At 44.9% G+C, this 14,064-nt stretch overlaps 1 protein-coding gene across 1 annotated transcript in view; it reads right to left on the bottom strand.

Annotated features, from left to right (window-relative positions):
- The window catches only part of klhl7 (kelch-like family member 7), a 72,706-nt gene extending 60,849 nt beyond the window's left edge, over positions 1-11,857 (bottom strand). The window contains exons 1-3 of the mRNA XM_063069407.1: positions 11,358-11,857; positions 6,071-6,173; positions 5,874-5,967 (exon numbers count right to left, since the gene is read on the bottom strand). Coding sequence (XP_062925477.1) covers positions 5,874-5,967; positions 6,071-6,173; positions 11,358-11,480 — 320 coding nt within the window. The 5' untranslated portion in view covers positions 11,481-11,857. The remainder of the gene's footprint in view (positions 1-5,873; positions 5,968-6,070; positions 6,174-11,357) is intronic.
- Positions 11,858-14,064: the final 2,207 nt, after the last annotated feature.

The raw sequence follows: 14,064 nt of genomic DNA, 5'->3' as shown, positions 1-14,064 counted from the left end.
CCCTGTACTCAGCCTCATCTCCCTTGCTGATGCATCCGACTATGGCAGAGTCATCCGAAAACTTCTGAAGATGACAAGACTCTGTGCAGTAGTTGAAGTCCGAGGTGTAAATGGTGAAAAGAAAGGGAGACAGGACAGTCCCCTATGGAGCCCCAGTGCTGCTGATCACTCTGTCGGACACACAGTGTTGCAAGCACACGTACTGTGGTCTGCCAGTCAGGTAATCAAGAATCCACGATACCAGGGAAGCATCCACCTGCATCGCTGTCAGCTTCTCCCCCAGCAGAGCAGGGCAGATGGTGTTGAACGCACTGGAGAAGTCAAAAAACATGACCCTCACAGTGCTCGCTGGCTTGTCCAGGTGGGCATAGACATGGTTCAGCAGGTAGACGATGGCATCCTCAACTCCTAGTTGGAGCTGGTAGGCGAACTGGAGGGGATCTAAGTGTGGCCTGACCATAAGCTGCTTAGTATAGTTCTTTATACAAAGAACTGTATAACAGAGAAATGCGCGAGGCTAAGCAGTCAAGTATACTGTCGTATTTCAAGCCTTCCACATCAGCCACATCGGACGACGAACCTTGACCTTCGACATTGAGGCAGGCAAACATAGAAGAAGGTAAACACAAGGAATTCTGCAGATGCTGGAAATTCAAGCAACACACATCAAAGTTGCTGGTGAACGCAGCAGGCCAGGCAGCATCTCTAGGAAGAGGTACAGTCGACGTTTCGGGCTGAGACCCCGAAGGCTGTGTATTTATGATATCATTCCTGCTTTTACTATATGTTAGTGTTATTTGGTATGATTTGGTAGGTTATTTTTTGGGTCTGGGAATGCTCAAAAATCTTTTCCATATAAATTAATGGTAATTGCTTCTTTGCTTTACGCCATTTTAGCTCACGAAAGGTTTCATAGAACACTCTACTTTCAGATAGCGGGGGAAACCTGTATTGTAGTTGATGGCAGCAGGACCAAGGAATTTAATGAATTTCAGGAAGGGGAATTCAGGAGAACACTCCCTAGTCATTATTGTGGTAGAAAGGGTGAGAGGATTCAGGTTCCTGGGCACCAACATCTCACAGAAGAGCTACCTGGGCTCAACATATTGATGCAATCATGAAGAAGGCAAACTCGCAGCTACACTTCATTAAGAGTTTGAGAAGATCCGATGCTGTCAAAGCCAGTGTCTACAGATGTACAATGGAGAGTATGATGATTGGCTGCATCGTAGCCTGTTATGGAGGCTCCGATGTGCAGGATTGAAAGCAGCTGCAGGGGTTGTAGACTCAGCCAGTTCCATCTCGAGCACAATCCTCCCCAGCATCTGAGACATCCTCAAAACACAGTGCCTCACCAAGTCAGCATCTATCATTAAGGACCATCACAATCCAGGACATACACTCTTTTTATTATCATCCGGGAGCAGGTACAGAGGCCTGAAGACGTATACTCAATGTTTTAAGAACAGCTGCTTCACATCCGCCAGATTTTCTGAACAGTCCATAAACCCATGCACACTATTTCTTTGTTTTATGTACCCTAACATAGTATTTTATATGTGCACTCTACTGATACCACAAAACAACAAATTTCACATCTGATCACCTCATTATGGGAAGGATACAGAAGCTTTAGGAAGGTATAGAGGAGATTTACCAAGACGCTGCCTGGATTAGAGAGCATGTTTTAAGACCATAAAACCTAGGAGCAGAATTAGGTCATTTGGCCCATCGAGTCTGCTCCACCATTTCATCATGGCTGATCCATTTCCCTCTCAACCCCATTCTTTTGCCTTCTCTCCGTAACATTTCATGGCCTGACTAATCAAGAACTGATCACCCTGCACCTTAAATATACTGAATGGCCTGGCCACCACAGTCGCCAGTAGCAACGAACTCCACAGATTCATCACACTCTAGCTGAAGAAATTCCTCCTCATTCCCATTCTTGATAGACATCACTATTCTGAGGATGTGCTCTCTGGCTCTCTGATCCTGGACACCCTCCCCCATCATTGGAAACATTCTCTCCACATCCACTTGATCTAGGCCCTTCAACATTTGAAAGGTTTCAATGAGAAACCCCCCTCATTCTTTTGAATTTCAACCAGTAAAGGCCCAAAGTCATCAATTGCTCCTCATACAATAAGCCTTTCATTCCCAGAATCATTCTTGTGAACCTCCTCTGAACTCTCTCCAATGTCAGCTCATTCTCCTAATCTGTCCAAGTCCTACTAAAGCCACCCTGCTTCATCATTACCCGCCCCTCCACCTATCTTCGTATCATCCACAAACTTTTCCACAAAGCCATCAATTCTGTCTTTCAAATCACTGACATAAGAGGATAGGTTGAGCAGCTATGGTCTTCCTCTTTGGAGTGAAGGTGGATGAGGTGCATAAGATAAGAGGCATAGACAAAGTGGAGCGCCAGTTGCCCCACCCATAGTGGCAAAAGCTAATACAAGAGGACACAATTTAAGGTGATTGGAGGAAAGTATCAGGGAGATACCACAAGTAGTTTGTTTCTTTTTTAAACAAAGAGAGTACCGCCAGGGGTGGTGGAAGTGGCAGATACATTAGGGATATTTAAGAGTACATGGATGAATGGAAAATTGAGGGAAGCATTAGGTTGATCTCAGAGTAGATTAAAAGGTCAGCACAGCACCATGGGCCAGATGGTCTGTACTGTTCTAGGTTCTATATTTCATTGATAATAAACTTGATTCTGAGATTCCTTATGATTTTACAAACTTTTGAGGTCACCTCTCATTCTTCTATACTCTAAGGAATAAAGATTCACCCTGGCCAATCTTTCCCCTACAACTCAGGCTCTCCAGTCTGGGCAGTATCCTCTTAAATCTTTTATGTGCCCTCTCCAACATGACAATGTCTCTCAACATGACCCTCCACAGGGTGACAAAAACTCTAACGATACTCCAAATGTGGTCTCACCAATGATTTGTATAACCCAACATAATGATCCTACTGCTAAACTTGATTTCCTGATTAAAACCAGCATGCTAAAGGCCTTCTTCACCCCTCTATCACTTGTATGGTCACTTTCACAAATGCATGTATTTGTATTGGATACTGATTGTGGATGATCAGCCATGATCACAGTGAATGGTGGTGCTGGCTTGAAGGGCTGAATGGCCTACTCCTGCACCTACTGTCTATTGTTTATTGTACTACTAGGCCCCTCAGTGCCCTGCCATTCATTTTATACATCCTACCCTGGTTTGAATGTCCAAAATGCATCACTCACACTTATTTAAGTTGAAGTCTATTTTCCATTCCTCAGCCAATCTCCCTAACTAAAATCTTTTTGCAATTTATTGTAACTTGCTTCACCATCAACAAGAATCCTAATTTAGTATCAGCAAAACTGTTAATTGTGCTATGTACATTGACATCCATATCACTTACAACAAATGACTGAGTAACTAATAACTAATGAATAATAAAGGTCCTGACACTGACCCCAGTGTACCCCACTAGTCCAGGTTTCCAGTGAGAGAATCAACCTTTAGCCATAACCCTCTGCTTCCTATCATCGAGCCAATTCTGATTCAATCTCACTAGCTCACCCTGACTTCCATTGGACCTAGTTCCCTGGCCTGTCCATCCTACCCCCCTCCACCCCCGGAACAACGTAACATCAGCCACTCTTAACATTCTGGAACTTCGCCAGTGGTCAACAATGAGACAAATATCTCTACAATGGCTTCCATGATTTCACCCCGGCCTACCATTAGGTCCAGGGGTGCACTTGGTCAGGTTCTGGGGATTTGCCCACCTTAACAGACTTGAATGTTATATGGGATCCCACTATCATTCACCTCAATTGGAGTTAAGGATTGTGGAATAAAAGAGTAACTGGGCATTTCAAGTCACCTGTGGCATAAAGAGCTGATTTCACCAATCAGTTGTTCACCAAGTACATAAAGTATGTCATTACATGCCTATCCCAAGAGATTTCAACAAATGGTGTTGAAGCATAGAATCTAGACTAGGCTATTAGTGATTGGAAAAGAAATGACAGAACTCAAGAGTGTATGGTAAATCTACCACAACATGCACAAGCTCGCACATTGAACGGCTTCTGGAAAATATGAACACCACTGCAAACAGCTAGGTAGCCATCAGGCAGTATTTCTCCTCAGATTTTCCGACTTAGCTTCTAGTGTTTCACACACAGGAGAAAACATCAATAAAAGTTTGGACAAATGGGTTTCACTTCTAAATATAAAAGCAGGTAAAGAACAAGAACTTTAACATGCCCATAGTTTTATAGGCTCTTACACTATGAAGCAGAAGGGGTACAGGTTACACACACAAAAAGTGCTGGTGAACATAGCAGACCAGGCAGCATCTATAAGAAGAGGAACAGTCGACGTTTCCGGCCAAGACCCTTCATCAGGACTAACTGAAAGAAGAGATAGTAAGAGATTTGGAAGTGGGAGGGGGAGGGGGAGATCTGAAATGATAGGAGCAGGCAGGAGGGGGAGGGATGGATCTAAGAGCTGGAGAAGGGAGACGATCATGGGAGGGGAAGCCTGGGGAGAAAGAGAAGGGGGGAGGGGAGACCGGAGGTGGAGAGCAGACAAGGAGTTATAGTGAGAGGGACAGAGGGAGAAAAAAGAGAGAAAAAAAGGGGGAAAAATAAAATAAATAAATAAGGAATGGGGTGTGAAGGGGAGGAGGGGCAATAATGGAAGTTTGAGAAGTCAATGTTCATGCCATCAGGTTGGAGGCTACCCAGACGAAATATAAGGTGTTGTTCCTCCAACCTGAGTGTGGCTTCATCTTGACAGTAGAGGAGGCCGTGGATAGACATAGAGAATGGGAATGGGGCATGGAATTAAAATGTGTGGCCACTGGGAAATTTTGCTTTCTCTGGTAGACAGAGCGTGGGTGTTCAGCGAAACGATCTCCCAGTCTGCCTCCGGTCTCGCCAGTATATAGAAGGCCGCCCTGGGAGCACCGGACGCAGTACATCACCCCAGCCGACTCACAGGTGAAGTGTCGCCTCACCTGGAAGGACTGTCTGGGGCCCTGAATGGTGGTGAGGGAGGAAGTGTAAGGGCATGTGTAGCACTTGTTCCACTTACAAGGATAAATGCCAGGAGGGAGATCGGTGGGAAGGGATGGGGGGAGCAAATGGACAAGGAAGTTGCGTAGGGAGTGATCCCTGCGGAAAGCCGGGGGGGGGGAAGATATGTTTGGTGGTGGAATCACGTTGGAGGTGGCGGAAGTTATGGAGAATTATATGTTGGACCCGGAGGCTGGTGGGGTGGTAGGTTGGGACAAGGGGATCCCCATTCCTAGTGGGGTGGCGGGAGGATGGAGTGAGAGCAGATGTACGTGAAATGGGGGAGATGCTTTTGAGACCAGAGTTGATGGTGGAGGAAGGGAAGCCCCTTTCTTTAAAAAAGGAAGACATCTCCTTCATCCTGGAATGAAAAATCTCATCCTGAGAGCAGATGCGGCGGAGATGGAGGAATTGCGAGAAGGGGACGGCATTTCTGCAAGAGACAGGGTGAGAAGAGGAATAGTCCAGGTAGCTGTGAGAATCCGTAGACTTACAGTAGACATCAGTAGATAAGCTGTCTCCAGAGATAGAGACAGAAAGGTCAAGAAAGGGGAGAGAAGTGTCGGAAATGGACCAGGTAAATTTGAGGGCAGGGTGAAAGTTGGAGGCAAAGTTAATGAAGTCAACGAGGTTTTCAACTTAACATACTATGAACTGAGCATCAGTCATAGGAACCTCAGAAAACACTTTAAATAGGAAACTTAAAACATAGAATGTAATAGTCAATGATTCGGAGTACTTAAAACAATGAATGAAGCGGTAAAAAGTAATAAATACTTACCTGGCAGTATATGCAAACTCTACAAGTAGCTCAATAATATCAGGTTCAGCATCTTTGAGTTCCACTTCATATGACTTTGATTCAAGCATGTTTGCTACCAGGAAAATGAGCAATCAATCAATAATTGCTTAGGTTAGAGTAAGGTGCAAGCACCACGATTAATATTTTAAGACACAGACAGACAAAAGCAAACTTACTGGTGAACATTAGATTGAAGAAGTGGCTGGCAGCCGCAAGCACCACACGGTGAGCTGGGATTTTTCTATCCGACACTACTAGAAGAACATCGCACAGTATTTTCTGAATATAAAACAAAAGGATCAAAACAATGAAATCTGTTATTTTTGTCACACACGAAATGCTGAAGAAACTTAGCAGGTCATTCAGCATCTACAGAAATGAATGAAGTACCAATGTTTCAGGCGAGATCGATCCTGTCCTCACTGGCTCTTGTATTTACATGAGGAATAGTACTCATTCCTTGAGCTCACGTTCTCATATTTCTTAACTCAACTTTTAATGTCACCCAAAGGCAAAACAGAGTAAAACAAGAAATACAGCAGCCATGATATAAGCACAACCACCGTTTAGGGAAACAGAAAAAAAATCCAAAAATTGGTTAATTAAACATGCCCTGTGCAACTGCTAGGATTTATTTCTTCCTTCTTGAACATGTCCAGCACAACAAATAATCTAAAGGAGGAACTCAGTGGGTCTAGTCATAGAAAAGTACAGCACTGAAGCATCTTGTTTGTGTAGCTGCCGACTTCCATCGACCTGCACCGGAACCATCGCCCTCCAAACCCCACCATCTGCATACGTATCCAAACTTCTCTTAAACGTTGAAATCAAGCTCGCATGCAACCGCTTGTACTGGCAGCTCATTCCACGCTCTCACAACCCTCTGAGTGAAGACATTTCCCTTCATGCTCCCCTTAAACATTTCACCCTTAACCCATGATTTCTGACTGTAGTCCCACCCAATCTCAGTGGAAAAAGCCTACTTGTATTTACCCTATCTATAGCCATCAATCTAGCTAATCTTCTCTCAATCTTCTATATTCCAAGAAATGAAATCTCCTGTAGTCGATACTTTGATTTATGAAGGCCAAAGTGCTAAAAGCTTTCTTTATGACCCCATCTATCTGTGACACCACTTCCAATGAATTATGGACCTGTATTTCTAGATGCCCCTGTTCTACCACACTCCTCAGCACCCTGCTGTTCACTGTGGAAGACAGACCCTGGTTGGTCCTCTCGAAGTGCAACACCTCGCATTTGTCTGCATTAAATTCCATCTGCAATTTTCCAGGCGACTTTTCCAGATTGCAAGGAAAATGGAAGGATATGGACATCATGTAGTAGGCAGAGGGTATTAGCTTAGTTGGCTTTTTGATTACTAATTTAATTGGTTCAGTCTAACATTGTGGGCTGAAGGGCGTGTTCTTGTGCTGTACTGTCAATGTTCTATGTACTATATCACCCTTCCAAATTATCCTGAGTGATGGCCCTACCTTAAATCAAAAACATTGTTGAACCCACAGCAAACTGTCTTCAAGACTTTGCAACCTTTGACATGATCCACTATTTTTTTTTACTCTATCCAGCAAAGTTGGACTGAAGCTCTTTGGTTCCAATCCCATCATAACTAAAGCATGTGTCAACGGTTTCCTTCCCCAACTACAAACTGTCACATTAACCAAGAATCCAACAAAACTTCAACTAAATAGGCTACTCTACTAAACCCACACACATCCCTGCACCACATGTACAGTACTTGATTCTAAATAAATTGTCACTTCTCAGTGTTAGCCTTGACTCAGATTGAAGTATATTTAAACATCAAAACTGACAAAAATGGATGCTAGATCTTTTTTTGATGCTTCACGTTCTCATCTTGGATTTATCTGTCACAAACTTTAATTTGTATTTACATTTCACAACAGGTTCTCCAAAAATTAATGTAGTCTTTTTCATATAATGCCAAAATATTACAGTAAAATCTTACATATCTATGAAGTTGTAAAGCCATAGAAAAACCACAGCACTGAAAAGGCTCTTTGGCCCATCTAGTCCATGCCGAAAGAATTTAAACTGCCTCCCAAGCTGCATGGGGACCACAGCCCTCCATACCCCTACTATCCATGTACCTTTCCAAACTTCTCTTAAATATTGAAATTGAACTCACATGCACCACTTGTGATTGCAGCTTATTCCACACTCTCATGACCCTCTAAGTGAAGAAGTTTCCCTTCACGTTTCCTGTAAACTTTTCACCTTTCACCCTTGGCCTACGGCCTCTGGTTGTAGTTCCACCCAACCTCAGTGGAAACTTCAGTGGAAAAAGCCTGCTTGCATTTACCCTATCTATACCCCTCATAATTTTCTATGCCTCTATCAAATCTCCTCTCAATCATCTACATTCCCAGGAATAAAGTCTTAACCTATTTAATCTTTCCTTATAACTCAAGTCCTCCAGACCCAGTAACATCCTTGTGAATTTTCTCTGTACTCTTTTAACCTTGTTTACGTCTTTCCTGTAGGTAGGTGACCAAAATAGCGCACAATATTCCAGTTAAGCCTCACCAACATCTTATACAACTTCAACATAACATCCCATCTCCTGTGCTCCCTAACCCTAATGCCAATGTCCCAAAAGCTTTCATTATGACCCTATCTATCAGTGATGCTGCTTTCAATAAACTATGGACCCCAATTCCCAGATCCCCTTGTCATACCGCACTCCACAGTGCCCCAACGCTCACTACACGTGTACCAGACAACCCTGATGGTAAAGCTGGTTGGGAAAATAATTTTGAACATCAAAAAATTCTCCTTCTATTCTTCAAACATTGCATTTTATCTCTCAGATAAAGATAACACCTAGAAATATAAAGCCCCTTCTGCCCATCCTCAATTATAGATTATGCATTTTACCCTCTTGAAGTGAGTCCAAGATACAGGAGCCCAAAAACACATACTTCCCCAGCATCATCACATTTCTGAATGGACAATAAAACCACATACACCATCCTTTTACAGGTATATTAAGAGTAAAAGGATTGTAAGGGATAGAATTGGTCCTCTTGAAGATCAGAGTGGTCGGCTATGTGCGGAACCAAAAGGAATGGGGGAGATCTTAAATGGGTTTTTTTGCGTCTGTATTTACTAAGGAAACTGGCATGAAGTCTATGGAATTAAGGGAAACAAGTAGTGAGGTCATGGAAACTGTACAGATTGAAAAGGAGGAGGTGCTTGCTATCTTGAGGCAAATTAAAGTGGATAAATCCCCAGGACCTGACAGGGTGTTCCCTCAGACTTTGAAGGAGACCTTGAAATTGCAGGGGCCCTGGCAGATACATTTAAAGTGTCGGTGTCTACGGGTGAGGTGCCGGAGGATTGGAGTATGGCACATGTTGTTCCATTGTTTAAAAAAAGGATCGAAAAGTAATTCAGGAAATTATAGGCCGGTAAGTTTGACGTCGGTAGTGGGTAAGTTATTGGAGGGAGTACTAAGAGACAGAATCTACAAGCATTTGGATAGACAGGGACTTATTAGGGAGAGTCATCGTGGCTTTGTGCGTGGTAGGTCATGTTTGACCAATCTATTGGATTTTTTCGAGGAGGTTACCAGGAAAGTAGATGAAGGGAAGGCAGTGGATGTTGTCTACATGGACTTCAGTAAGGCCTTTGACAAGGTCCCGCATGGGAGGTTCTTTAGGAAAATTCAGTCGCTAGGTATACATGGAGAGGTGATAAATTGGATTGAAAAATGGGATGAAAAATGGCAGATGGAGTTTAATACAGACAAATGTGAGGTATTGCACATTGGAAGGACAAACCAAGGTAGAACATATAGGGTTAATGGTAAGGCACTGAGTGCAGTAGAACAGAGGGATCTGGGAATACAGATATAAAATTCCCTAAAAGTGGCGTCACAGGTAGATAGGGTCGTAAAGAGAGCTTTCGGTGCATTGGCCTTTATTAATCAAAGTATTGAGTATAAGAGCTGGAATGTTATGATGAGGTTGTATAAGGCATTGGTGAGGCCAAATCTGGAGCATTGTGTTCAGTTTTGGTCACCAAATTACAGGAAGGATATAAATAAGGCTGAAAGAGTGCAGAGAAGGTTTACAAGGATGTTGCCGGGACTTGAGAAACTCAATTACAGAGAAAGGTTGAATAGGTTAGGACTTCATTCCCTGGAGCATAGAAGAATGAGGGGAGATTTGATAGAGGTACATAAAATTATGATGGGTATAGATAGAGTGAATGCAAACAGGCTTTTTCCACTGAGGCAAGGGGAGAAAAAAACCAGAGGACATGGGTTAAGGGTGAAGGGGGAAAAGTTTAAAGGGAACATTAGGGGGGGCTTCTTCACACAGAGAGTGGTGGGAGTATGGAATGAGCTGCCAGACAAGGTGGTAAATGCGGGTTCTTTTTTAACATTTAAGAATAAATTGGACAGATAATGGAGGGATATGGTCTGTGTGCAGGTCAGTGGGACTAGGCAGAAAATGGTTCGGCACAGCCAAGAAGGGCCAAAAGGCCTGTTTCTGTGCTGTAGTTTTTCTATAGTTTCTACCTTGCTATTTTTTTTCTTTTTGCATTATATGTAATTGTAATTTACAGTTTTATTATGCATTGTAATGCATCACTACTGCAAACGAACAGATTTCACGACGTATGCCAGTGATATTAAACCCGATTCTGATCATAGCTACTGAAACAAGACTAAACTTTTGCAGATACATTACTCCAACCACCTCAACTGGGTTCTTCTCCCAGTCAACTGTTGACAGAGAGCCCTTTGTATCTTGATGGTAACACCACACAACTTGGTGCCGTGTTACACAAGACCATGAGACATAGGAGCAGAATTAGGCCATTCAGCCCATCGAGTCTGTACCACCATTCCACATGGCTGATCCCAGATCCCACTCAACCCCATACACCTGCCTTCTCACCATATCCTTTGACCTCCTCATCGATCAGGAAACTATCAAGCTCCGCCTTAAATAAACGCACGAACTTGGCCTCGACAGCAGGGCAGAGCTTTCCACAGATTCACTGCTCTCTGGCTAAAAAAATTCCTCCTTACCCCTGTTCCAAAGGGTCGCCCCTCACTTTTGCGGCTGTGCCCTCTAGTTCTGTATAGCGCCACCATAGGAAACAGCTGCACATCCACACTATCTAGAGTCCTTTCAACATTCCGTAGGTTTCAATGAGATTACCGCCCCTCCACATTCTTCTAAATTCCAGTGAGCACAAGCCCAAAGCTGCCAAACGCTCCTCAGATGTTAACCTGTTAACATGCTATTTTAAGTTCTGATCAGGTCTCGGTTATAAACGAAAGGACACTTTACTACACAAAAGCAATTAACAAAAGAATAATCAATTAAACTATTGATGTGTCAGAGTATTGTGCCGCTAAACAACCTTTCGCTCGTCGCACTTAACACCCCCCACATAAAGAATACTTGCCTGTTTTCGCATATTATTCATGACACCCATAAAAGTTGCCAGAAGCTTTGCTTCCTCTCTGGCCGCGAATTTCTTCTCACTTTTCTTCTTTATGGAGCCTTTCTCTGAGCCTACAGCGGCCATAGCAACATTGAGGGAGTCGGGCCGGACCAGGCCAGCCGCACCAGCAACAGTCCACAGCCAGGATCAGCTGTGGGTGACGGACAGTCCGGGCTCGGTCACGGTCACGGGGCTTCGGAGCCGCTCGGCCGGGGGAACCCGATCACCAGCGGGGCACAGTCACGAGGCCTCGGGGCTGCTCGAACAGGGTAGCGAAGCCACCAACTCTACACAACCGAGGAAGGGAATCATCGCTACAGGGGATGACTCTATTCGGCAACGGGAGAGGTTGAAAAGAGCCGAAGCGACTGAGTCTGTAACACTGACGTCTCCCAGCTCCGCCCGCCACCGCGACAAGGCAGCCCCTCGGTATAAACCCCCTCGCTAGCGCCCTCTCCAGCTCGGCCTCCAGCACTGCGACACGGCGGTCCCACGTTGAAGCGGCATAAATGCTCTCACTAGCGCCCTCTCCGGCTCGGTCCCCAGCACTGCGACATGGTAGCCCCGTATTGAAGTGACGTAAACCGCTCGCTAGCGCCCTCTCCGGCTCGGCCCCTTGCACTGCGACATGGCGGTCCCATATTGAAGTGATGTAAACCTCTCACTTAGCGCCCTCTCCAGCTCGGCCTCCAGCACTGCGACACGGCGGTCCCATGTTGAAGCGGCATAAATGCTCTCACTAGCGCCCTCTCCGGCTCGGCCCCTTGCACTGCGACACGACGGTCCCATGTTGAAGCGGCATAAATGCTCTCACTAGCGCCCTCTCCGGCTCGGCCCCTTGCACTGCGACACGGCGGTCCCACGTTGAAGCGGCATAAATGCTCTCACTAGCGCCCTCTCCGGCTCGGCCCCTTGCACTGCGACATGGCGGTCCCATGTTGAAGTGATGTAAAACTCTCACTAGCGCCCTCTCCAGCTCGGCCCCTTGCACTGCGACATGGCAGTCCCATGTTGAAGCAGCGTAAATGTTCTCACTAGCGCCCTCTCCGGCTCGGCCACTTGCACTGGCAGTCCCATATTGAAGTGATTTTTAAACCTCTCACTAGCGCCCTCTCCAGCTCGGCTCCCGGCCCTGAGAAATGGTTGTCCTATGTTGAAGTGAAGTAAACCCCTCACTAGCACCCTCTCCGGCTCGGCCCCTTGCACTGCGACATGGCGGTCTCATATTGAAGTGAAGTAAACCCCTCACTAGCGCCCTCTCCGACTCAGCCCCCGGTACTGCGACATGGCAGTGCCATATTGAAGTGAAGTAAACCCCTCACTAGCGCCCTCTCCGGCTCGGCCCCTTGCACTGCAACATGGCGGTCTCATATTGAAGTGACGTAAATGCTCTCGCTAGCGCCCTCTCCGGCTCGGCGTTGTAGTGATGGGAGACACACACCAGTTCGGCATCATCACTCTTCGGTCTGACATAATATACCTTAAGACTCTCATTGAGGAGTCAAACAATACAAGGAATGAAAGCGCTAAATAATCGGTCTTACAAAAAGAAGAAAATTACACTGTAATGCAATTGTTCATCAATTAACTTGTAACCGCGAACAGCTAGAAAGCCTGAAACTGTATGCCATTTATTATGGGACTGAGTAGAGTAAGTGCAGAAGTGATGGCAATAACCAGGTTCGCAGTCTCAAAATGAACTGGCTTCTCAGCACTGGGATGATAATTCATTTTCTGTTAAAATACTGGGAGCATAGTACAGCAGAGAATATGTGTATGGAAAGTATAGAGATGAAAAATACTGGCATTTTGTGTTACTTCACTGCTCTTTGAATCAAATTGATTTAAACAGATCTGGTTTCTTTGACTTCACACATCACTTGGTTATCCTCTTACCTGCATACAGGCAGAGGCTAAAAAGCAAAACTCCAGAGATTAGGGAGGCAGAGGGGCCATTATGGGATTGCCTTGAGTCAGTGGATTGGGCTGTAATCAAGCACTCATCTACAGATATGAATAAGTACACCATGATTGTAACGGACTTTATTAAAACAGCTGCAAACGCGAGTACCTCCACAAAATCATTCAGTCTTTCTCAATCAAAAGCCCCGGATGAACCATGAGATCTAAAATCTGCTGAGGGCCAGATCAGAGACATTCAAGTCTGGAGACCAAGAATGCAAAAAGTGCAGGTATGATCTCCAGAAAGCCATTTGACGGGCAAAGTGGAACCTCCAGGCTAAACTTGAATCAATGAGGGATGCTTGACAGTTGTGGCAGGGCTTGAATATTATCACCAGCAGACCTTCACTTCCAGAGGAGTTTAATGATTTCTAAGCTTGCTTTGACTGTCAGAGCATGAAAGAACCATCGTGAACTCCCACATTTCACAATAATCCTATGATCTCAGACTCTGAAACTGACATGCAGGTTGCCTTCAGGAGAGTGAATCCATGCAAAGCATCTAGACTTGAGCGGATACCTGGCCACGTACTGAGGGCCTGTGCCAACCAACCCACATGTTCACCTCTCACTTCAGCTGTGTGTATCAAGCAGGCTTCAGTTATGCCAATGCCCAGGAAGAGCATGGTGACTTGCCTCAATGACTATCAGCTAGCTGCAGTTATATTCACAGCGAGGAGGTGTTTTGGGATGTTAGTGATGAAAC

This window comes from Mobula hypostoma, chromosome 17 (genome assembly GCF_963921235.1).
Source record: "Mobula hypostoma chromosome 17, sMobHyp1.1, whole genome shotgun sequence".
Classification (NCBI taxonomy): Eukaryota; Metazoa; Chordata; class Chondrichthyes; order Myliobatiformes; family Myliobatidae; genus Mobula; species Mobula hypostoma.
The sequence above is the reverse complement of the archived record's forward strand: the minus strand, read 5'-3'. Positions and strand labels throughout refer to the sequence as shown.